At 40.3% G+C, this 24,990-nt stretch overlaps 1 protein-coding gene across 11 annotated transcripts in view; it reads left to right on the top strand.

The window, feature by feature from the left end:
• Positions 1–1,090: 1,090 nt before the first annotated feature.
• The window catches only part of GIGYF2 (GRB10 interacting GYF protein 2), a 75,236-nt gene continuing 51,336 nt past the window's right edge, over positions 1,091–24,990 (top strand). For 8 of the 11 annotated variants that reach the window (XM_069024869.1, XM_069024868.1, XM_069024866.1 and 5 more), the window contains exons 1-6: positions 1,092–1,190; positions 1,572–2,088; positions 13,034–13,113; positions 15,490–15,619; positions 17,813–17,908; positions 22,940–23,048. In XM_069024869.1, coding sequence (XP_068880970.1) covers positions 13,073–13,113; positions 15,490–15,619; positions 17,813–17,908; positions 22,940–23,048 — 376 coding nt within the window. In that variant the 5' untranslated portion in view covers positions 1,092–1,190; positions 1,572–2,088; positions 13,034–13,072. Of the gene's footprint in view, positions 1,191–1,571; positions 2,089–13,033; positions 13,114–15,489; positions 15,620–17,812; positions 17,909–22,939; positions 23,049–24,990 lie in introns of all 11 variants that reach the window. The other 3 variants (XM_069024862.1, XM_069024861.1, XM_069024863.1) reach the window with 3 other exon arrangements.

Raw genomic sequence — 24,990 nt, 5'->3', positions numbered from 1 at the left:
TGTATCATCTAATGCCCTTTCTCTGTCAGTAGCAGCGGCACCTGCTGCCGCCTCCCAGGGTGACTCCCACGGCAGAGTGTTCTCAGGACTCCTCCAGTGCCCGGGCGAGAGCAGGTCCAGCCCTCGGTGCCTGGGCACTGTGAGTGCTCACACACGGTGGCTTCTCACACGGTTTCTTGTGGCCACCGATAAAGCTGAATCGCCTCATGGAACCACACAGGCAACAGATAAGCCTGGGAGCCACACTGCGGTGCTGAGGCCTCCTCTGTGTGTGTGTGTGTGTGTGTGAGACAGCAGCGGGAGGGTGGCAGAATCACGGAATCATGAAGGTTGAAAAAGACCTCTGAGTTCATCGACTCCAACCCACTGATCCCCACCTTGTCAACCGGACCAGGGCACTGAGTGCCCCGTCCAGGCGTCCCTTGAACACCTCCTGAAACAGTGATTCCACCACCTCCCTTGACAGTCCCTTCCAATGTCTAATCACCCCTTCCATGAAGAATTTCTTCCTGATGTCCAACCTAAACCTCTCCTGGTGCAGCTTGAGGCCATGTCCTCCTGTCCTGTCCCACGTTCCCTGGGAGCAGAGCCCGACCCCCCACAGCTGCACCCTCCTGTCACAGGGAGTTGTGGAGAGCAAGAAGGGCCTCCCGGAGCCTCCTTTTCTTCAGGCTGAGTCCCCCCAGCTCCTTCAGCTGCTCCTTGTCAGTCTGAACTGGTGAACCTTCCCCAGCTCTGTTCCCTTCTCTGGACATGCTCCAGCCCCTCAACGCCCTTCCTGAATTGAGAGGCCCAAAACTGGACATAGGACTCAAGGTGTGGCCTTACCAGTGCCGAGTGCGGGGGAAGTGGCGCAGTGATTTGATTACCGGGCAGGGCGGGAGGCGCGGGGACCCCCCCGGCCCAGCCATCTCCCTCCATCTCCCCTCAGGGCTGTAAAGGGGAACGGGGGGGGCGGGGGGCTGCGGCGGGCTCGCGCCTCCGGCAGGGGGCGCTGGAGGCCCGCCCCTTCGCGGTGGCGTCACATGGGCGGTGGGCGGGAAGCGCCGCCGCTCATCCGGGTCCCGCGGCGGGGGCTGGGGGCGTGGCTTCGCCCTCACGTGACGCTGCGTGGCGGCGCACCCGCCATCTTGTGTTGTTGGGCTGAGGAGCCGCCGCGGCCGTGAGGGACTCTCCGCCCGGGAGCGCAGGTAATGCCGTCCCACTACCGCTCGGCCCCGCCGCCGCCCCGGCCACCCCCGGCACGCCCCCGCCGCCGCGCGCCCCGCCCGACCACCGGCCCCGCCGGCGGTCCCCGTCCGCCGCGGCTGCCGCAGCACCGAGGCGCCCCGCGGCCTAACCGGGAGGCGAGGCCGCCCCGGGGGGGGGGGACGGGTGTGCGTCTGGAGGGCCCCCCTGCGCTCCCCATGGGCCTCTGCAGGGGTCGTTGGAGCTGGGGCGAGCGGGCCTTGAGCTCTCCATGCGGGTCCTTGGTGCCTGTCAGGCGGCGGCGGGGCGCCCGCGGCTCCTCACGCCCTCCGGGGCCGTCTCCCCTCGCACTGACCCTTGTGAACTCGCTCGTCCCCTCCCAGCCCAGCGGGAGCGCCGCGGTGAGCCCCGCTTCGAGCACGGCCAGCCCTGTCAGGTTACATTGGCTGAGGAAGGAGGGAGCTCCGAGCCTTCTTCCGCGCAGGCAGCAGGGTGTTGGGAGCAGCGGTGACCGGCAGTGTTTGACTGGAGAGGCCTTGGCAGGCTGAAGAGAGCATCGATCAGAATTGTGTACGTTTGGTATTGATCCAAGACAAGTAGTTTCAGTGTCAACAGAGCACTTACGACTCTTGCAGTTCTCTGTGATTGCGCTTTGAAGTGGGACAAGGTGTAGGCCAAAAGGAGGTGTTGCTAAGTAGTGCTTCTGGAATAAAAAAACACGTCTTCCCAGTAATGTTCAGTTCAACGTTCGTGGTGTGCTGCTTTTATTGTAATTCTTGAACATCTGTGTGCTTGGGTGGGCAGGGAAAGGATTTTTGGATTCTGATTATATTTCTCTAACTTCTTGCTGCTCATTCTGTTTTCTTGCTTCAGGAGCTGACTTGGGCAAGTTCCTGGAAAGTACGTGTGATTTTTTTTTTTTCTTTTCTCATAACTGTGCTGGTTGCTTTTGTTCTTAAGAAACTCTTTAATAAACACAAATTAATTTGCTGTTTTGTGAATGGAGCATTTGGTTGATGCACAGTGTGATAATTGGAAACCTTTGTAAGCAAAATTGGTTGCAGTTGTCACCAACAAAAGCTTTGTTTTGGTATTTTAAAGTTCTGTTATTGGGTGGTGACTGCAGTAGATAAGAAGAGCATTATTGCTATGAGGTGTTGGTTTTCTTGCCATGTGCTTGAGTAGGTATCCTTGGAGCAGTTAGCTGATGCCAGTGTGAAAATGTGTGACTTAATTGATCCTGGAGGTGCCAGTAGAAATGCTGGACTGCCTACAGCCCTTTCTGCACCTGCTTTGCTCCCCAGGTTCATGTAGTTGTACAATTCAATTGATGCCAGTGGTTATGTGTTGGTGTTAATTTCTCAATGAATGTGTGATTTAACAAAAAATAAAGTTTCTGTCTAATAGCCAGCTGGATTAAAGAAAGGGCAGAATTTTAACCCTGGAAGTTGGATCTCACCTCTTTCATTGGGACTTTGATAACCCGTTTCAGTATCTGACAATGTTGCATATAAATCCTGCAGCTGAATGATTTTAAGAGCTTCTCAGGCTCTCCCTGCCCCAGAATACAGGAACGTGCCTGGGGACACCTGGACACTGTATTTCTTTTGGGGCCTTTTCCTGAATGGCTTCTTGAGCCTGTCTGTTAAAGCAAGAACATAGGATTAAAATGTGATGTGGTCTTGGAGGAGGAATGATTTGTTTCATAGGGTGCTTATGAAAAAGCTTCATACCACAGTAAAGCCTTGAACTCTTGCAGATCCTCTTTTTGTTACAGGTGTTGATCTTGAGGATAGTAAAATATCCTCAGGTGCTCCTATTGGCATTTTTTATTGCCTTTCTAAAACATACAGTAAACTAAAACTATGACCTCTATGATTATGTAAGTGAAAAAAATGCTTGTAAATAGACAGTTGAGAGCTTTGTAATTAATTTTTTTCCTTACTGTTTTACTCCTGGGTTGAGGAAAAAACTTTGTGTAAAAAGGGAGCGTGAAGAAGGTTTTGGGTTTTTTAAGGATTTGAGACTAAGTCCCACTGTATCTCTCTGCTGAGGCCAGTTGTCTGAATGAAGTTCTGTCACAAACTGGAGTTCCTCATACCTGAATGTAAGAAAAAAATCAGCAGTTTTTTAAGTTCTATAGATACTTCATTAAAAAAAAAAAACAACCCTAGATGTCACCCTCTGGAACACCCTGTTGGGACAGTGAATGGCTGAAGGCTTTGCTGGTACATCTCTCTGCTGGAAGATCTTTCTGTTTAAACCTAGAAGGGAAAACACTGGTTCACAGTAACTGATGAAGATGAGCTGGGCACTATGATCTGTGCCTTCCCCTTTGCCATCTCTCTTCATTTATTTATCTATTTATCTCAATTACTAAGAATGGGAAATTTGATTTTGCCTACTTTTGTCTGGTCTTGTAAGTTCAAGTAACTGTCATATATATGTTTCTTATTCTTTCATTAAGGTCTTTAAAATTCTTCCTTAGGACTGTTAAAAGTATGGTATTAAGTTCTCTCATAGTCTGATTTAGAAAAAAAAAATCCATTTCCAAGCATTTTTTTCTTAATTTTTCTGTTTTTCTTACTTTTTGCCCCCTTCAGTGCTTCTGCTCAAAGGTTAGTGGCGATAAGCTATATTTAATTCATGATAATAGATAGAGCTATGGGGCAGAGCAAGGGAGCCTTCTCCCTACAGAGCTTGCTATAGATCTATTGGATGCCTTGGTAAGGAGAAACCTATTTCTTTGTTTACTGAGGAAGCATTTGCCTTGAAAGAGGCTCGCTCTTTGTGTGGTTTTCTCATCAATTTATTTTAATTCATAGAGTGACATTTGAAATCCAAGATGTGTGAAATGCTGCAGGGGGATGGGGTTTGCTTTTATGGGAACAAAATCATTTTTCTGCCCAGCTTAGCCTCTCCTTTTGTCTATTGCTCTCAACTCTGGAACGTTTTTGGGTTTTTTTGTTGCACAAAGGATTTGGCTTGAAAATCACCAGAAGTGAGAAAACTTAAAGTTTGCTCAAGGTGTGCCTAAGTTATGGACAGAACTAAGAATTAAGTGACAAGGTCTGAATGGCATTGGCCCTCTTGTGGTTGGTGGTAATATGTGTGTTGGATATATATAACCAGTTCATCATGGGAATGTTTAATACCATTATTTTTTCATGTTTAGCTCAGGTGGCAGCTGGGGACTGTAGCAGGCTGAGGTCTTTGCATTGCTTTGTTAGGAGCTGAGATTGCCACTGTGCGTTGATTACAAAACGTGTCCACTTCTCTTTTTTTGCAGAGGGAGGGCTTTAATTCCATTTCCTCTAAAGGTGAATAAACTCTCTTTGAATTTAGACACTGTAGAGGTGGCTTGATGTTTGCCTGGGAAGCTAGCCTGCCATTAAAATTTGTATCTTTGCCTTTTTTTTTTTTTAAAGGAAAGGATGCTTCTTCAAAAAAGAATTGTTTTGATGCATCTGAGGATTTTGCAAGCATGAAATCAAAGCGTGTTTTTTCAGGAGTGAGCCTCTCCTGTAATCCTTAAAGCTTGTAATATATAGAAGCTGGATATGTAGACATCAGGATTATAAAGAAAATCAGAAGGAATTCCATGAGCTGTGTAGAGGTTATAGGGTGTATAGGCCAATGAAAAATTTTGATGGATATTTAGAGAATTGTTTTCAAACACTGCTTTGTTGGCTGCCTTTTGGATCACTTACTAATTTTTGATTGTCTCAGCTAGTCACTAAAACTGTGCATTATCATCATTCTCTCTCTTTGGGCATATATTTAAAAAGTCTAGGGAAATAAAGAACAATTACTTGATGGCTTTAGTAGGTCTCTTTATATACGTATATGTATGTTGTATATGTAGTTTGTCATTATAAACAGATAAACAAGCTTACATATACAGTTACAAAAAATGGTTAGAAAATAATTTTGTACTGTTAAATAGTTACTATTTCAGTGAAAGTAAGCATGATGCATTGCACTTTGTGAAGTGTTTTGTTACTTGAAATTTTGTCCTTTTTATTCAGTAGAGAAATACTTGTTTCAAGTTTTGGCTACAGTGAAACAGGTTTTTTTATGTTTTCTCCCTGACAATAAATGTAAATTGCATTCTGTTAGTAGTATTTTATGATAAAGATACTGGCTTGTGTGACTGGGAGACTCAGAGGCTGTAGATGTCAGTGGGTAGATCAGTTTGGGTGAAAGCAGATGGGATATGTGTGTGGGAGTGTGTCCATTCAGACTGGAAGAAACAAGGAAGAGATATGCTCTGGACACTCTGGAGATGACTTTGGGTGAAGTTTTGTGATGACAGATAGCTGAATAGCTGAATTTACATGCCTTCAGCCTTAGAATGACATGTGGCAAGGTGTTGGTTTGGCTGGCAAGTAATGGATTTATAAACTGATCTTTTGAGCCACATGTGTTAGAATCTGAGGATGATTTAGTTGGAAGAGCCTTTGGTAGTTGTCTGCTCCAGCCTCCTGCTCAAAGAAGGACTGACGTCAGTGTTAGACTGTGTGTGACAGAAAGTGAGTGAGGCTGATCATGGAATAGCATATGGCAAGGTTTTTATGTAAAAACATTTCATAACTTAATAAATCAGAGGCCCCATTCAACCACCATTTAAACCACTGGAGGCTTTTATGATAGGCTTAGTTAATGCTGAATCATTTGCATATGTGATTTTCTGTTATACTAAGTTTTAAAAGTACTAAGGTTGGGATCAGGCTAACATCACAAGTCAATTTAGATCAAAAGAAGTTAATTTTTTTAGCAAATTTTGCAAAAATTGATACACTGTTAAAAAGTGTTGTAGTTCATAGGTAGTATGCAGTCTGATACACATTCTGATTCTCTCTGTTAGAACATTTTATTAAACACTCACTGTTGGATGTTTGTTTCCTGAAGTATAGGCTGTTTCAGAACTGCATGAGCAGGAAACCTTAAGGAACAGGGGGAGAGGGGAGGGAGAGAATTTCCAAAGCCCAAAGAAGCTGCTTATTTAAATTGCATTTTAAGAGCAAACTCCCGAACCCTCACAGCAACCCAGATCTGTTAATTCGGTGACTGTTTTCAGTGAATGTAGTCTGAAGCTGTGTTCTTCCACTTTGAAAATACGTATGGGCTGTATAACGTGTGTGACGAGCGGGAGAGAGGTGCTGCAGTGGGGTTTTGGTTGCTGGCCCTGCTGGGGAGCAGGGAGACAGACTTGGCATCCTCATCTGTAATGCCTTGTGGAAGGGCACAGACGAAATGTTTATCTACCAGTAAGTTTTCCATGTACGAGGTAGACAGATGTGGAAGTGATTTTTTTTTTTAGCTGGAAAGTGAGGCCTGGCAGGATTTTGGGATAGGATTTGGAATGAGAAGCATTTGTGTTCCAGCCAGTGGCAAGGCCAAGGGTGTGGTTCCCTGACTCTGCTTGGAGCTTAATCGCTGGTGTCTGCCTTTGGCTGGGAGTCTGGTAATAAAGGTGGAGGTCGCGCTGTGTTCTGGTGGGGAAAGCGGGAAAAGCATTCACATTTCGCTGCGTGAAGCAAGAAGTGGATAGCTCTCCAACCTACCTCTAAACCATCAACTTCACAACAGTAGGTAGGAAAGGAGAACATCTGGAATTGTGTTACTTAATGTTCTCAATTTTTCTTGGGTTTGGTTATTAGGTGTGTAGGTCTTGTTAGTCTCTTGTGTCATTCTATCCCTGAAGGGCTACTTGTATTTGTTCTTGACGAGGGTGCAAGATGTTGCGAGCTACAGTGCTCCATAAAGCTTTAAGTGGGTCTGTGTAGTGAGCAGAGGAGTGCCAATTTGAAAGTGCCGTTTGAGGTAGTCTTGGACACTTTTTGTTCAGAAACTGCCGAGAGATTGAAATACTTTTGCAAGAGTTGGAAAATTCACTGCCTTTATCAGGAATAAGGTCTAGTAAGCCAGAAGGGACTCCTGTGACTTGTGTGGCATCTTGTATAATGTGACTAATAGATTTTTTTTTCTGATTAATTTTCTGTTTATACTAGAACATACTTCTTAGAAAATCATGTCACATTGACCTAAAACCAACTAACTTTGTTGATTATCTCTGAATGTCTTGCTTCAGTCCCTTCAATGAATAAACTTGGGTCTTCAGATGTTTTTACCTGTGTGATCATTTACAGACTAAGATACTTAATTTTTTCTCAAAGCTCAATAAATAGAGCTTTAGTATGTTGTTGGTGTTTTTTCTCCTCACTGCAGAGCATGTCTGTCAGGTTCTATCAATTTTTGAACACCTGATTTATCAGCTCTTTTGCCTCTTACAACAGAAAAGACACCATAACCCTTCAGTGGTAAAATTTGGTCTATATGTACTCTGCATTTTCTTTTTCTGGGGTTAAGTGTTTTTTGTTAGCTCTTTTAGTCAATGCTGTGTCATATATTCCTTTTCAGTTGATTAATGTCATAAATCTCAGCATGGTTTCAGGACTGATTTCCAGAATAGTCTTGCATTTCTTATATATCACCTATGTGTTCTGCTTGTGAGTCTCTTGACTTTGCTTTATTCGGTGCAACCTGCTATACTGGACTGAGTCATTGAATAATTCATGATGGTACTATTGATGATGTGTCATTTCCATTATTTACCATATCCACGTTTGTCATCCTTAGGTTTTAGAAGTTTTGCGGGTCAGTGTTACAGACTCTGTAGAAGATAGCTTCTTACCTTTTACTTGGTTTTGAGAATTCTGTCTGAGATGGGTTGTTGTAGATTCTTTAGAAGAGAATAAAAATTAGGTTGTGATGATGTGGGACCTTTTGTGTGGTTCTGAATGATTTTGTCCTTTTTAACGTCCCAGTGAATTGAAATGTCGTGCAGAAGTTAAAATTTATCTACTTGCTCAAGCAATGACATTTCTACTCTTACAAAACTATATTTTGATTGAATGTCTTCCATAAGTCTATGTTTCCTGGCCTTAATTATGTCAGTGTCCTTTAATCAGTGTTGTCTGCTTTAGCCAGTGATTAACATCAAACAAGACAGGTAGTGTAGCCACCTGAGTCATCCTGTTTACCATTGTACTTCAGAGGTGGCTTGCATACAGTTGTGGATCATCTTTAATATTTCAAGAATTAGAGGAAATCAGCATTAATTATTCAGTCAACCTGTTAATTTTTTTAAAAACACAGTTACTGGCACTGACATTAGCTAGCTCTAGTAGCTGCCTGTGGAATGTTTTCTTGCTTGTGGAAGGTGAAGTTCTGTCATCTTGATGTAATGTTGCTGTTGAATGGTGGAGCGCTGCTGTTAAATTCCTTCTCCATGTTTATTTAAGGAGAACCCATTTCCTTGCACTTAAGTCTGCTCATTTTGGATTTCTGTTGTGTTCTTTGGTTCTCAAATTTTCATCCAGTTTCTAGGTTTAAAAGACTGTTTCAGACCTACAGTAGCAACAGAACTACCTTGAAAGGAAAGGATACTTTTCTTCCTAAACATTTCTGATCGAAGAGTAGACCATTTCAAAATAAAATAGCTGTGTATAGGAAGGATCAGTGGTATCTCTTTTTTGGGTTTCCAAAGTTAATAAAAAACCTAAGCATGCAGCAGCCCCAAAACTATATGGTGGTTTTTTTTTTGTTAGGTTTTGTTTTGTTGTTGGTGGTGGGTTTTGTTTTGTTTTTTTGGTTTTTTGTCTGCAGAAAAGATTAGATGGGCAGACCTGAATGCAGCCATTGCCTAGAGTTGGAACACTAAGAATCTCTGTCTTGGTAGTCTCTGCCTAGAACAGCAGAACGTCTTGGTGAGAGAGATTGCCATGGGCTGCAAGCTGAGAGAATTCTGTAATAGAAATGTAGGAATTTAACATTGCCTGAAAATCTTAATGTTCGTGCCGGTCAGTAACAAATAAACCTTAAATGGCAGTTATGTGAGGTTGAGCAAAGTCTGGGAAACATGGTAGTTTTGATCTTTCAAAACTCTGAAAACAGCTTTTTGTCTAGCTATTTATTAGCTACCTGTATGTTTTAAATAAAATACCAGAGCTTATGGGCAAAATGTGCCACAGTAATTGTAGACCTTCAACTGAAACATCTTATGCATTTTAATACATATATCTAGGCAGTCGAATCAAGTTCGGGCTTGTGTCTGTAGCAGATGTTTATGAGCTTTAATACATTTTTAAGGTACTAAACAGTGAGCTTGAAAAATAATTTAAGAAACTGCAAGCTTGGTAAAATAAGCATTGTTCCTAAAGTGAGCCAGTGAAATGAGTGTTGCTGATGGCAGCTTCTGCATATATAATATTATCTGTTAATTGTGAGTGAAAGGTACTTACAGGCTTCATGTTATTGGATTACAGTTTGTGTCTGTTCAGACAAAAAGTACTAAGCCCCTGACAAAATAGGGGTTTTTCCCCCCTTGCCAGCCTGCAGGTTGTTTGTGGGGTTGATGTGATTTCTTCTCTTCATTCCTGCATGCTGATGGCAGGTCGATGGCTGTGGTGTCACCTCAGGAAAATGGGGTCCCAGTTCAGGTTTATGAACCAATTCCATTCTTCCCGAAATATGCAGGAAAACCCCAGTGGTTTGTAGGGTTGTACCGGCACCTTGATCAAGTGTTGACCTTATTTGAAGAAAACTTTGGAGAAAATGTTCCTCTGTGGAGGAGTGGTGGGAAGCACCAGGTAGCCTTCTTGGCCAAGCAGAAGTGTTAACTGGCCATTATCAAAATATTGCCTCAGTTTCTCGCTTCAGCTTGAGGCTGCCCCGTGTGCTCTCTGCCCATATAAAATCTGTTGCTGTGGAGATTCCTCAATCAATAGCCGTTGATTTGGAGAAAAACCTTGACTCACAAAACTAGCTGTTCAGAAAGGGGCTTTTTCCTCATTAAATTATATCAAGGAGGAAATGTTAGGTATGTATTATTTTTGTAGTTTGCCATCCTTGATTAATAAGGAAGCAGCTTTTTAATAAAGGCCAAAATCAACATTTCAGTTATTAATATTGAATTTTAAGACCCAAGAAAGTGATCTAGGTAATAAAGATGTGATAAGTTCATGCCTTTTGCTTAGCCAAAATGGTTGAATTTGTGACCTGATCATTCATTCCCATCTCCTAATTCCTCATGCTTTCTCTTGCTCCACCCTGACTTTTGCCTCCTGTGATGTGAGTGCTGCCTAGTCCACTCCAACTCGCCTTTCCAGTTAGTACAGCTTCTCCTGCACACCAGCCAGGTGTGGTGTGCAGGCACTGTCAGAGGTTCCTTTCAGGTTGGCTTCCATGCTCTCCCCTTCTGGCTGCCGCTTTGAGAAGCAGCGGAAGCAGCACAGGGTTTCCACTCCCTCTGTTTCATCTGCTCTGACGTGGCTTAGTGTTTTCCTCTGGTGCACTTGCTGCCTTAGCTTTTCTGAGCTTTTTCCCTGTTCTCTGCCCTCCTCCTCCCAAATCATTGCCCATTTCCAGAGTGCCTCTTGTCCAACAGTTTTCTCTCAGCCTTGCCTGTAATTTTTTTTTCATGTGCATTTTGTTTCCAGGTAATGTTGTCTATTCAGTTCACCTGTCACACCTATTCAGATAATCTGCACATCTGTTTTGGGTTTTAGGGGGATGTATTCACTACATTTTCATTCACTTACAGTTGTCTTGTTTTCAGTTCAAAATTCATACAGTCAGAACTTCAAGGGATGGAGTAACTTACCTGAATGCAATACAGAAGAAGAAGGGTTCACAAAACAAAGTGTGGTGGCCCAAGTGAGGGATAGGGAAAACCATTTAGCAGCTCACTGGGATGAGACTAGTATTCTTGAAGTACTAAACTGCTAAGGAGGCTTGTAGAGAAACATGACACAGCATCCTCAATTTTTTGGGAAGGTAATGCAGAGTCTGAAGAGTGGGGCCTAGTGGGTCCAGAACCAGTAGACAGCTTGATCCTATCTGGTTTTTAGTGCTTTGTCCTTGTATCTGATGCATTTCAGCTGTGTTTTCGTTGCAGTTTAACCCTCAGTGCCAGCCTTTTTTGCTATTACTGATACTAGCGTAGCTTTGATGTTGGGAGTTAAAAGATCCCGGGCTCCCTGGTGATGCACGTGGGTTGATCTGAAAAGTCTCCACCCCACCCCCAGCAGAAGGATTACAGGCGTTGCAGGAAGTGGAGGGACAGCCATCCAATTAAGGCTACCAGGAATTGTGTTAGAGGCACACTGCCCAAGTGTGCAGGATAGTTTACTTGAATTGCCCCACAATATTTTCATGTGTGGCTGCTGCATGTTGTCTTTGGGTAACTCATCTTTTATTTTGGTTTTCAGGATGATGAATGGATATACCTTGAATATTCTGATGAGCTGTCAGCTGCTTCAAAAAGGCAACTCAGATCAGACCAAAATAATCTCAGACTAGGCCTGTGAGAATATCTGGGTATTTTTGTATTAGCTTCTGGTGCAGGTAGTAGGGATAATTGCATTTCTTTGTCTAGAATTATTGTGAAAATAAAAACATTACGATTTATGTATAAATTAATTTGTGTATGGGACAAAGAGGATGCCATTAAAATACATAAGCCAAGTGCTAGTTGGTGGGTTTAGGCTGCAGGGAGTTTTACAAGCATTTGGAATCTTATGCCCAAAATATTTGGGTAAAATCTGCTCAAGCAGTTTTAACATATTTGGTTTTAGTATGTTTTGTTATCTTCTAGCTTTGAGGGTATTGATTTATTTTCTTTAATATCATTACTTTTGTGGGCTATAAGAAAAAAATTGTTTCCTTTGTTTGGCTTTGTCCTGTTTTCTTCAGTATCTAATGCCTTTTCCACCTCTACCTCCCCAGATTTTGCTTTTCTTTTTCATCACCTTTTCATGCAAAATATAGACAAACTCATGAAGTTCCTTATGTAGTCCCTGGATCTGTTAAGGGATATGGTTCTGATACAGCAAAGTTCCCTCCCTGCCATTATGGGTTCTTGAAGTCTAATCAGCCAGTGTCTGCAGATGATGCTTCAAATCTTTTTTTTTCCTTGGGCTTTACCTACAGTGTGTTTGGTTGTTATAAAACCAAACTATCTTCCTCTGCAGATTTGGATTTGGTTGCTGCTGGAAGGAAAGAAGAGCTGTATTTATTGTGTGAAAAGACACTTCTTCAGAACTGCCTGAGCTAGACTTGGTTCTGTTAGGAAAAAGTTCATAGCCTTACCTTAGTCTTGTTCTTTCCCTCCTGTACGGCTTCATCTGCTCTTATCCACACACTCTGGATATTTAGGAACTTGACCTGAGCTTTGCTAGTGTCTGCAGGACCTGCCTTGGCTAATAGCAATGAAAGTAGCTGAAGTCTTAAGTTATGCATTTTTTTTTTGCTTAATAAAACCAAGAATGAAAAAAATACTGTCATTTGCCTGCAGAATTTTGGAGGATGTTGTAGCATTGGATATACTCGATCTTTAGAAGGCTTATTTTTCAAGAGTGAACAGTGGAAAATTCTGAATACTCTGCCACTCAGCTGGCAAATCTGTCTTGCTGTAATTCTGGTGGGGTTTTTATCCTCTTGTAATTGTCAGGAAGCAGCAGTTCTGTTAATTAAGCATTACTGTTCTTAGAGAAGAGGATTATGCATCAAGTTCTCAGTGTTTGTTTCCTCAGACACCCTGATCCAGTGTCCTGTTTGAGCTGTTATAGAGGGATTTAGGGAAGAAATCTTGTTGCAGTTGCTCCTATATTAGTAAATCAATCTGTGCTGAAGAGCTGAAATGGATTTCTTAAAAAAATTTTTCCCTGTTGTAAATTTTTTCACTTCTTTGCTTGACCAGGTGTGCTTTTGTATTTTGAGTTAATCTATGAAGAGCTGTATCAATCCAGCTGTTTTCATAATAAATATTTTTATTTTTCAGGTTCACGCTTTTTAAAAAAGAGAAATAGAACAGGAAAAAATGGCAGCAGAAACTCAGACACTTAACTTTGGGCCTGAATGGTAAGTTTTGTCTGTTTTGTCAGACTCCAGAACTTGTCTAAAAGGAAATTTTTTTCTTTGTAGCAGAATTTATTATGGGACTGAATGGGATACAATATCTTTGTTGTTTCATCCTGCTTCCCCTCAGTCCCTGGCCTGTGATCGAAATCAATATTATAAAATTAGTCTTCACTTTGTGAATCGGCATTGTGTATGAATTGAGTTGGGTTTTGTGTTATGTTAATGCATAATAATTACCTTGCTGCCAAGGATTTGAGGGAGGTATGATGTTTATGATCTCGGAGGTATGCACAGAATAATTGAAGATGTGCTTAATCCATGCTGTCATATGATTTTGTCAACTGTTAGTTTTACAGCTTGTCTGACTTGCATTGTCCTGGCTTTTGCTAAAGAGCAATTGCACAGCTGTGATTATTCAGTATTTGTTCCAATTTCTTGTTAAAGTATTGGTAATTTCAGTTACAAACGAGAATTCTGGGTTGTGTGGTTTCTGAAGAGTGATTGGTTCCCAAGTGTGTGAATGGGAATGTGGAGTGGTTATAGGAAATACAGTTGTTGCATAGCATGTGGTAGGACTGTTACTGGAAGAACACATTCACTTTTGCTGACACATTTCTATACACAATGTACAGAAATTGGAGAGGATTCAGTGAAGAAATAAGACATGATTTGCAGCCTGTGAAACAATGAGAGCTCAGTCTATTTTGTTAGAATGAAAGAAGGTTAAAGAATGAATTTATCACTATCTATAAATATACCCACCAGGCAGATATCTTGTGCTGGAGTGCTCTTCAGTGTAGGAGACAGACATGATTAGATTCTTGATGGATTGAAGCCAAAGTTATATTAAAAAAAGAGAAGGGGGAAGACAATTCTAAAAAAAGCACATATTTTAGCAGTAGCTTCGTTGCTGTGTCATAGTGAGGGGACTGTCATAGTGAGTCTCCAGTTAGTTTAAAAACCAGATTAGATTATGTATGGAAGCATGTATTATATCAGTGAGTTGTTAGATTCTTACAGGAAAAATGGAACATAAGATTTATAATTTTTCTTTTGGGTTGCCTTATAGTCATGTCTGTCACGTAAGCTGCTGTATCACTTAACAGTCAAACTCTGGGTCGCGTTTGACCTGGATCGGTGTTGAACATTTTACTGAGGCATCTAATCCTTTAAATAATTCTTCTGCAGGCATGATTTGTTTGGAAGTGGTATGTAGAGGAACTGCCACGGGGTGGCACCAAACTAAAAAAATAAGATCGACATTTGACTTGCAAATGACTTCTTCCTTTCTGTTTAAAGAACAATAAAACAAATCGAAGCATGCTTCAATAATTAGGTGAAAGGTAGCGTCTGAATCACCATTTTAGTTTAGAGCCCCTTACCTTCAAAGGAGTTTTTGATTGCTGAGAAGAGCTTTTATTGTTTTACTTGTCTAAGTTGCCCATCAAAGAGAATGTAAGAAAATGGGCAGACTTTTGTTTCTTGACACACATATCCTTTTGTAAAACGTTCCTCAAACTCAAAAATGCCGAATATTTGAGTAGCTGAGGAAGTGGCTCTGTAGAATGAGACTAAATCACCTGCACAGTGAGAATAATGTACAACGGTAAGATGCTACCTTCCAGAAGTTAAGTAACTTAGCTGTGTGGGATGGGAACAAATGTAATAGCATATTTATCTGCTACCATAAATTAGATTGTCTCTTGTAATATCTCTGAAGTAGTGTCACTATATTTTGTACATCTCTTTTTTAAAATTTTATTTTTTCTTTTATTGAGAGCCTAAGTTAAATGGTATATACGCTCTTAAAAAAAAGCCATTTATTTTAGCTTGTGGAAAAGAGATTTATGGTGAGGAAGGATTCCAGAGACACAAGAAGAAACTTTGCTATAAAATTTACTGTGCTATACTGTTAAACTTCATGAAACATCTGAATAAACTCCTTCCTTAGCTTAATATTTGCTGCACTCTCCTAGCATGGTAAGAATTTTTCTTGTCAAAAAGAAGCTGTTGTCATTAAGATGTCCCACTGATTTGTGTGCAGACTTGTGTAAATAGCTTAGGCAAGGCTTTAGGGGGGTATAGCTGGCTTGCTATACAGTCAACATAAGAGTTTTCCTGGGGCAAGTTGAATTCCTTGATGTGCTCATGGGAATTTTTTTTTTCTTGCTTTCCTGGCTATGGGTAAAACAAGGGAGGCTCCTCCACTCTTCCTATTGAAGCACTGAGATTAAGAATTTTGAAGTTAAACTGTTAATGTCTTCACTTTCAGTATTGTATTTATTTTGTGTCAAATCTGTAAATGTGCAGAGGGGTGGTAGCCCAGGTGAAGATATTCTCAATTCAGTTTTCATTGCTTTTCTGCTTTCTTTCTAGGCTGCGAGCTTTGTCTAGTGGCGGGAGTGTGACATCCCCTCCTCTGTCTCCGGCTTTGCCGAAGTACAAACTAGCAGACTATCGCTATGGGAGAGAAGAAATGTTGGCACTTTTTCTAAAGGATAATAAGGTGAGCAGGAAGAGGAAGGTGGCCTGATGTGTGTTCCTAATGACAGTCTTGTGATTAGGAGTAGTTGTTTGTATTTTGTGATTATGGACAAGGAAATCATGTATCCCTTACAATCCCAGACTGAAGAGGGCTGATTGTGGGAGGTTTTCGTGTGTGTGTGCTTGTTTGATTGCACTTTTACCGCATCCACTGTGTTTTTGGGAGTTTTGTTTGTTTGTATTTTTGTTTGTTCGTGTGTTTTTTGGTTTTTTTCCATTTTGGGGGTAACTTCCTGTACCCCAGAGAACAAAAAAAAACCTCACTGCCATATTCAGTCTCAACTGCCTGAGATGACTGCGGGTTAAAGTCTCCTTGCAGCTGTGCAGATTTGCTTGCCTCAGTAGGATTTTATTTAATGTAGTACATAATAGTTATTTGATTCAGCTACAGAGTCAGGCAGTAAATCATATGAGCAGATCATCTGAAAAAAGCCAAGAGGTCTCTATTTATGCCATCTTAAGTCAATTCACTTTAGCAGGTAACTAGCCCAATGAGAGCAGCCTTCAGGTAGCTCACTTCCTGGGAATCAGGACACAGAAACAATGACATGTAATGCATAAGAGCAGTACAGAAGGTCAAGAACTTCCTTCTGGTTTCACTTCACACAAAGGTTCTCAGTGATGTAAAAGATTATATAAAATTTCAGAGATCTTTCAGGAAAATTATTTATACATTTTGCAGCTGTAAACATTGGGTTTTTCTCTAGGTGGTGACAGTGGTTGGTTAATTGTTGCAGCAGACTTGGAAGTCTGAATCTTCCTGAAAGCCTTACCCTTCAAGGAGGGAGAGACTGCAAGAAATGATGTCAAGATTGTGTCTTGAGCTTGGAATGGAGATGGGCACACACGGCTTCATGTTCCTATCCTGTCTTGACTGTGCTGACATTCTCGTTCAATGCTGGGAGCCCTGCATTACTCAAACATGGATTTAAGGGCATCAAATGTCAAAGATTTTTCTAAGTTTGTTAAGTGTGGTGTAGTTTAAAGCCATGCTTTAACATGCAGAATTGCCCTGTTCTACTTCAGGAAACTGCAATTTAAATCTTGATGTTGTGCTTGAATAGGTCAGCCAGTCAGAGGTCATTGCTTTTTGCAGTTTGTGTTTGTTATGTCAGATGATGCTGAGACCTCTGCTGTTGGGGCTGATTCAGAACAATCCTTGAATATTCTGTGTTATAGGAAGTTTTCCCACTGGTATGAATGGTCCAAAAAAATATTTTCTTCCTCCGTGTTTCCCAGAAGGGCATAATGGTTAGAGTATGTCTTTGTTTTGGTATCCACATGTTTCCAGGGTGTTGAGTGATTCTAGTTATGACGACTGAGAGGACCCTTGAGAGTGGTTCTAGTCAGCTAGTAGATGTCAGCAATGTTTTTAAGCTGTTGCTTCTCTGATTAAGAGACTGACTGAAAGCAGGAAGACTTCTGCTAGCATATATCTAAATGAAAAAATGTCTTCAGTGTTATGAACTATAAATATTTTTGAAGCAGTTGTCCATTGGCATAATTAGAGCTCAGTTTGGCTGTATGTAATTGGAGCTTCTTGTTCACATTCTCAAGGTCACATCTATTGATGGAGGTTCTGATTCAAAATTAGTGTTAACATTTATTTTGATTTAAATCATTAGTGTTCTCTACATAATCTATATAGTTTTGTTGTACTTGGCTGTTCTTGTGTGATTTTTTGGTTGGTTGGTTTGGGTTGGCGTTTTTTTTTTTTTTCCCTTCTCTCCTGGTTGGTTGTAAATTGGAGTTGCTTACTTTAAATCAAATACAACCTCTGTGCTGGATGTGGTAGTTTTGTTAATTAAAAATCTGGCTATAAAAATGTGTTGAAGTTAAAAGCAATAGTTTTTAATTTACCAGATGAAATGTCAGTTGATTCTTATTTAAGCTGCAGTGATGGGTAAGTTTGAGTTCTGATGTCTGTGGCCTTGTGGGTGGCTGTTGTCTTGTTTATAAGATTTTTTTTTTTTTTGCTGAGGGTTGTACATTTCCAGTGGAATTATACCCACCCCCAGTAAAAGTTACTGGAAGTACTGGGTGGATGCAGATAGTTGGCAGAATAAAAAATTTTTGTGAATCAATGTGTGTGACATCATCCCTGGAGTGGAAATACTATTTGGATGTAGTAGAATGCTCTTTTTCTTTCATCCAGATACCTTCAGACCTTCTGGATAAGGAATTTCTGCCTATTTTACAAGAGGAGCCCCTGCCACCACTGGCACTTGTACCTTTTACAGAAGAAGAACAGGTTTGTGTACTTTTTTTTTTTTTAATCTTCAGATTGTTATCAGTGTAAAGACATAATGAAGAGTATGCTTCCATTAAGAAAAACAATAAAATTTGAGATTAGTAGGTTTCAGAGTATAGGAGTTTGAAAACAAGCCAGCAGGGGATTCCAAGTCAGATCTACAATTTAATAGGAAAATTAAAATAGAGGCAATAATACAGAAATTCCTGACTTAAACTGACAGTGAGAATACAACCTGACACCCTGTTGGTCAGGGTGGTGGTAACAGTCTGATTAAATGGTGGCTGCAGTGCTGTTCGAGTGATAGATGGGATTCTGTTGAAGCGGTGATCCTGGAGAAGGGTCTGGTCCTTCTCTGGAGGTCCAGTGGTGCATATTGAGCTGCTGTCCTCTGGGAATCCAGTGGTAGTGCTCTGCTGGTGTTCCAAGCCTCAGATTATATCCAGATAGGAATGTTTGTTTCCTCCCCCTGGGCGGAGCATCTCATGATGGGATGATGTAATTCTGAGTCACGGAGATAACTCCCTCTGGGCAGCTATCAGGCTGAGTCATGGAGAAATTAAAGAGCACTGCCCCACCTATTTTAACAGTTTATGAAGATGGTAATAAAATATACACTTTTGGTTACACCTTTTCATTGTAACCCAGGACACAGAGAAAGAAATTATGAAAGCATACTGTGTTGGCATAAAGTTTAAATTCTATCCATGCTCAATTATTGTCTTCAATTTGAAAAAATATTTTTTCATACAATGTTCTGTTGAACAACATTAACAGGTTGTTAAATCCAGGATCATCATCTGGGAAATATTACCTGTTTTTTAAGTATGCACCATTTTCAGATCATTGACATTTTCTACATTTTTTTACCACCTTCTCTTTGGTACCCATAGAGTCACAGAAGTGGCTAAGTTCTGTAGCTTCAGTTTTGTGTTCTTTAGAGAAGTGCTGAAGCTTTTTGACTGTTAACATTTGTTAAGATGCAGTACTGTTAACTGCTCTGTATATAAGCAGTTGCTTGTTTATCTCCTCCTTTGGTGTCTGTAGGTATATAACCATATAGAGGTGTACAAGATAAGAGTGAGAACAGGTAGTCCATAAGGATTCCGTTTCAAGGATGACTGATCTGGGTAGTTTGAAAGCTCTTGCTTTAGATTTGATTCCTGATGGAGAAAACTGCCCACCTTCTATGGATAAATGCCTCTGACTTTTGACTCTGAACTGATTCCCTCCTTCTGGCTGCCAGAACTTTAGATTTTGCAGTTGCTCTCCAATTTATCATATTTCGTAGCACTTTTTTTATTTCATAATACTGTGGTTTGGTTTTTTGTGGTTGTTTTTTTTTTCTCTAATAGGAAGCTGAGTACTTTTACTGGCTTGAGTAATTTGATTTTTGCAGGGGTGGTAGTGTTACTATTAGTTTCTTAAGATATCAGAGCATCCTCCTTCCTTTGCCTGCCCCAGACTGTTGTGTTCTTGAATTTTTCATTTCATTTTGTGCCTGGGTGTTTTGGTATATCCTCTTCACCTCCTCTGGGCTGCCTTCCTCTTCAGAATTGGTCCATATTTCTTGTGTCTCTGTAGGATGCTGTCATTTTACACAAGATGCTAATGGTTTTGTTTTTAATCAGCAGTTATATTTGAGTTCACGTGGATACACTGGAAGCACTTCATGTCATAGTTAGTCTTAAAAGGCAGCTGAGATTGAGACTATGCTTTTATGGGAAGTCTTATCTTAGCTCCTGGTTCTTGACTAGGAAGAGAAGGGATTCAGGCAGCAAGCCCCAGAAATGGTTAGCCAGACATATGGTAGCACACCTAAATGTTGAACCCTTTTGGACATATTGTTTTGCTGATGCATAGTGGAGTCCTTCAGGGAGGACTACAGGACTTTTACAGTTTGAGGGGATCCTGACTTTTGGTGATTGTCAAGATACTCTCTGCAGAGAATAACATGAGTTGAAGGCTGTGGTATTGAAAGTGTGCTGAGTACAGATGGGATGGTAAGTGCTGCTGAGCTTCAGGGTTAGATGTGGTCCTCTGCTGCAGTGCCCAGTGTGTCACCAGTCTTGAAAACTCCTGAGGAGTTGGTGCGGACTGTGTCACTGCTTTTTCCTGCTCCTTTTCACCTGTAATCATACAGGAGCCTTTAAGCAGCTTAACAATTCTCTAAAATCTCCAGAAAAATTGTAATCTGAAAGAAGAACTCCATATTCCATTTTTAAGAAAGCTTTTCCTTTAAGGCTTTCTGGGGACCCAGAGGATGTGAACAATCTGCTTTTTCATGTTCTTTTCTTCCTGTCTTCATGACTGAAGGTACCAAGGGAATGGCATTTTTTAAGTTAGAAATTCTGGTGTTTGTTCCCCGTGACATAACATTGTTTGTCACTAAGAATCATATTCAGAAGTGATCTTGAGGTGAATATTAGTGGGTTTGCTGCTAGCTGTGGTGCAGGAAAGTTCTTACAATTAAGATTGACAAAAGAGAGTTTAAAAACCTTTTTACCCCCTTCATGAATATTTAGAATAGAATTACCGTCTCAGAACCTGAGGGGCAGGGATTTGGGAGTCCTTAGAGGAGAGGCTGATCAGAACACTGGTACCCTGGCATAGTGTTCAGTTGCAGCTGAGCCTGTCAAGATTACTTTGGGGTTAGATTCAGAACAATTCCTGCTGTGTTATGCACCTGATGGCATTGCAGTTGTATGTATACTGTGTCAGGGAAGAACTTGTCTCAAGCTGATTTAAAGATGTATTATCTAGGGATGGATGACAAATAATGTCAGCTTTATGAATTTAAACTTAAATGTGTTTAGTCGTGTAGAATTTAGTTAGATACTTAAGGCTACAGTGTTCCCCGTAACAGGACATGGACATGCTTTGGATGGAATTGCTGGTTCTTTTTATGTAAAATGTTACTTTCCTGATGATAAAGTTGCTGAGCTAACCTAGATTCAACTGATTCACCTAGTGTGATGTAATATAATATGTTTACAATAATAGATTTGTCTAAGATGTGTTTCCAGGGTAGTGTCTGCTGAAGCAAAGAAGGTTTCTGCAGATGGCTTTAACAGGGCTTTCCACCACAGAGCACTGGCAATGTGCAGCAAATGTTCCTTTACCTTTCCTACTGCTCCCCTTTTTTCTATTTGCATTAGGAAAGAATTTGGTTGTCTTAATCCTACCTGCTTGCATGGTAAGGGAGGATCAAACTCTTGCTGAATATAATGGAGATTGTTTTGTGTCCTCCTTGGTTATATTCCTGACATCTGTTTCCTAAGACATCTTCACTTGCTCCTAAAGCTGTTTTGCAGCAGCTTTGTTTTTGGTGTGCTTCATCAGCACTGGTCATTGAAGGAATACACTGATCAACAGTAGGGCAATTTTTCCTTTTTTGGCTTTGCTTTTTTATTGCTTACTGTGATCTTACCATGTGGATTGTTACCACTATGCCTTCACTGGGGCAGGCTCTACAGAGGGGAGGGAGAAGTTTCTCAGAGTGCAGGCAGACAAGTCAAATTAAAAATGAATTGGAAAAGAAAGTAAGATTGTTTTTCTTGCTGGAAGAATAAGGCACAAAAAAAAAAAAAGAGGAATCTCCTATGCAAGACAATGATTCTGATAAATAACTTAAATATGTTTTTGTAGTGAAGTATTTCAGCACTTCACAAAAAAGCAGAAGTGTCAACACCAGGAAAGGTGGTGGTTTGCTCAGAGGCAGATGGAGGTGGTTCCTTTTGACTTGCTGTTGAAATGGTTGCTTTAAACTTTAGGAGCTAGCTCAGAAAACAGATTTACTGGAGGCTGACCGTACTATTTCGCCATGCATGACTGCATTTTTTCTTTCCCCTCAAGTCTAATTAGTTACCAGTTCTCTCTTGAAGGAAGATGTACTTTTGTAGGTAACACATATCAAGCAGTTTCTGAAATGTTTCTGTAGTGTATTAAAACTCCTTCGAATGCCTGTTGGCTTTGATGTTAGTGATGTAGATTTTAAATGGGATGTAATTGCTTGTCTCGTTCTCTGAAGATCTTCAAAGTTATAGTAATTTCAATGAGTTGATGTAAGCACCTTGCTGGCTTTAAATTCCTTTCAAGAAGCCTGATACAACAGCTGTTTGGAGTCCTTTGCATTCTAATTATTGAAAACTTGCATTCAGAAAGCATGTGTCAATTCAGGTTTCCTTGTTAATGTTTCTGAACCTGCTTCTGAATTCTTTGGCCCCATTTTCCAAGTATTTGTGCTCAGAGAATAGGGCCAGAGTTGGTTATATTTATTTATATACAATATAAATATTATATTTATTTGTATAATAATGTATTTATATTATTATTGAAATAGCTTTTTCTTTAGCAGTTGTTTCATATTAAGCTAAACTTAAATCTTACTGGTGTTTATTGTCTTATGAAAATGAGTATCACTTAAATTTCAGATGCCTTAAGTACACTTAGTTTTTCCTAAAATATGTTGCTCTTGTGATATATTTAAAGAATAAAAAGGCTTATTTCTGCAAAGGAGACTGGTAAATACGATTTTATTCAAGTTCTCTTGGTCTTTAAATGTTCCTGCTTTGCTTAAGAAGTAAGTTTAGAATTGGTATTAATTAATTGGTGTCAGGTATAGGCAGGTGCCAGTCTCTTTTTGCAATGGAATGTGTGTTTAACACTGCTGATGTTCTCATGGCTTCTGTGCTGGCATCACCTGATAAAGGAGTAGGTGTTCAAATGCTTATACTTCAGAGCATAGAAATCTCAGCTAAGTAACTTGAAAATGCTAATATTGACCAAGATCCTTTTAGAGACTGCTTCAGCTGCTCATGTGTGCATGGAATCCTTTTCCTTTCTAGTGTTAATTGTAGAGAATTTGTAATGAACACAAAGAAAACAAAGCCAAATTTAACATAATGGTAAATGTTTCTGTTTTTTCTTTTTGTTTTGTTTGGGTTTTTTTTTTTTTTTGTGTATTTGTTTATGGTTTCTCTCTGAAGGTTTTTCCAGTCAAATCTGATTGTGACTCTCTCTTCTTGGCAGAGAAATTTCTCGATGTCTGTAAACAGTGCTGCCGTCCTGCGGTTGACGGGACGCGGAGGAGGAACGGTGGTAGGGGCTCCTCGAGGTCGAAGTTCCTCTAGAGGTCGAGGTGAGCTGCCAGTGGGATGTGCTCCAATGTATCCAGGTGATCCAGGTTAAAGCTGCTCAGAGATATTAAGTGGAGCTTGGCTAGAGCCATGTGTTCTCATGCCCAACTTTTTTTTGCTTAAAGCTTTGAAATCTTTCCAGTAAAGTGGTGCTGTAGAATGAATATTGTGTTTAGTGATGATTCTGCACACCTTAGTGCAGAACTGGTATCTCTGTTCTATGCATTTGCCAGCTTGGTGGGTGGGAAAGCAAAAGGGAGAGGTGGTTTTGAGGTGGAATATGAAATTATTTGGTTCAGAATTTTTAGAAATAACTTTATTAAAAGCATAAAACCAATTTATAGGGAGAGGATGGAAAAATCTGCGAATGTATTTAAACCATCAAGGTTGTAGTAGATTGTGTTCAGTGTTCTGAAAAGCCATCTTCATTTGTTAATATCCTGAATGTAAACGAGAGAAGGTTAATGGAAAGATGTAATTGAATTTGGGAGGCATTTGAGTCTTTCCAGTTTTAGTGCATCACTGTAGTTGATGTCTCATCCAGGATCACCTCAAACATTTGCAAATGAATTGATAAAATGTGCTGAAGCCATATTGCTAAATTAAAACCAAGCTGTTAAACCCAGAATTTATCTTAGCAATTCCCTTTCAAGGTATGCACTTCTGTGAACTCTTTTTTGGGGGCTTTGTATATAAATATGATGTGTTGCATTTAGAATAGTGAGAAGCTAGTAACTTGGAAATACTGAGTAACTAATATTGTAATCTCTGTCTTTGAGGGTGCTTAGGTGAGGTTTCTCTTAGAGCCCTTTCTAATTTAATTCTACATGTCCTTAACGGGTGATATTTTCAGTAAGATCTTCAGAAAGCACTTAATATATAATTAGATGCTTGACCAGAATTTTGCTTTGACTTAATGTGTTCTCTCATTTCTGTTCTTATTCCTTAATCCTTCTTTCTTTATAGCTTACATCTCTCAGATATTTGTAGATCGTTGTATATCTTCTTGTGGTTGCTTCCCAGCTAAGATACAGATTTAAACTTTTTATGAGACTTTCACTAGATTTTCCTGTTGCTTCCCCTTCATTTGCCATTGTATTTGCACAAATGCTCAGGGTTTCATTTAAGAAACAAGCGTTTGCATATATGTAGATGTGTGTACTCATCTGGGAGTTGCCTTTTTTTTTTATTTTAATGTGTGTATTTCTACCACCTATGTTTCACTTTTCTAGGAATACATGTATTGGTTATTTTTTTTTAGATGCATCAAGACGTAATTCTGCAAATTAAATTATTGCTGCTTAAAATTTGGTGATTTGAGATCATACACCCACTAGTGTGCTCCCTAGTTTCAATATCAAGATACTTTGATAATTTCTCATTTGGCAAACCCTTTATTTTGCTTTCTTTTGTCAAATTTCTCTGTTTTCTTGCAGCACCATTAACAATGTCATCCTTATGCAGTGAGCAGTGGGTTGTTTTTTAATTGCCCCCACTAGTTTCAGTGAGGTTGTAAGGCTAAATGCGGCAGAATATGGCTTCTAATCCAGTAATTGTATTACTGAATATACTTTTATGCATGACTGTTTTGTTTGGCAGTAAAGTTTGATTCCTTACCTTTTAGTGGACAGAACTTAAAATGTATGCAGTATTAAGACTGGGAAACCAGGAATACGTGCAGCAGCTTTCAGACATAGTTCATTTTTAAGATTCATTAAGAAATACTAGCAAGAACTTTGTTGCAAAATTAATCTTTTTCACTTTCTTTTTTGTTTTATCCTAATTTGATCTTTTAATGTGTTGGAATTGTTATATGGTTTGCTTGTTAGGCTCCTCTGACATTCTTCTGCTAAGCTGTAAAGGACACATTTCTGCAGTAAATTTCTTCAGCTTTCTGAGCTTTCCTTCTTTCGTTGATCCTGGTTGCTGCTTGTTTTCTCCACT

Source organism: Aphelocoma coerulescens, chromosome 9, assembly GCF_041296385.1.
Source record: "Aphelocoma coerulescens isolate FSJ_1873_10779 chromosome 9, UR_Acoe_1.0, whole genome shotgun sequence".
NCBI classification, from domain to species: Eukaryota; Metazoa; Chordata; class Aves; order Passeriformes; family Corvidae; genus Aphelocoma; species Aphelocoma coerulescens.
The sequence above is the reverse complement of the archived record's forward strand: the minus strand, read 5'-3'. Positions and strand labels throughout refer to the sequence as shown.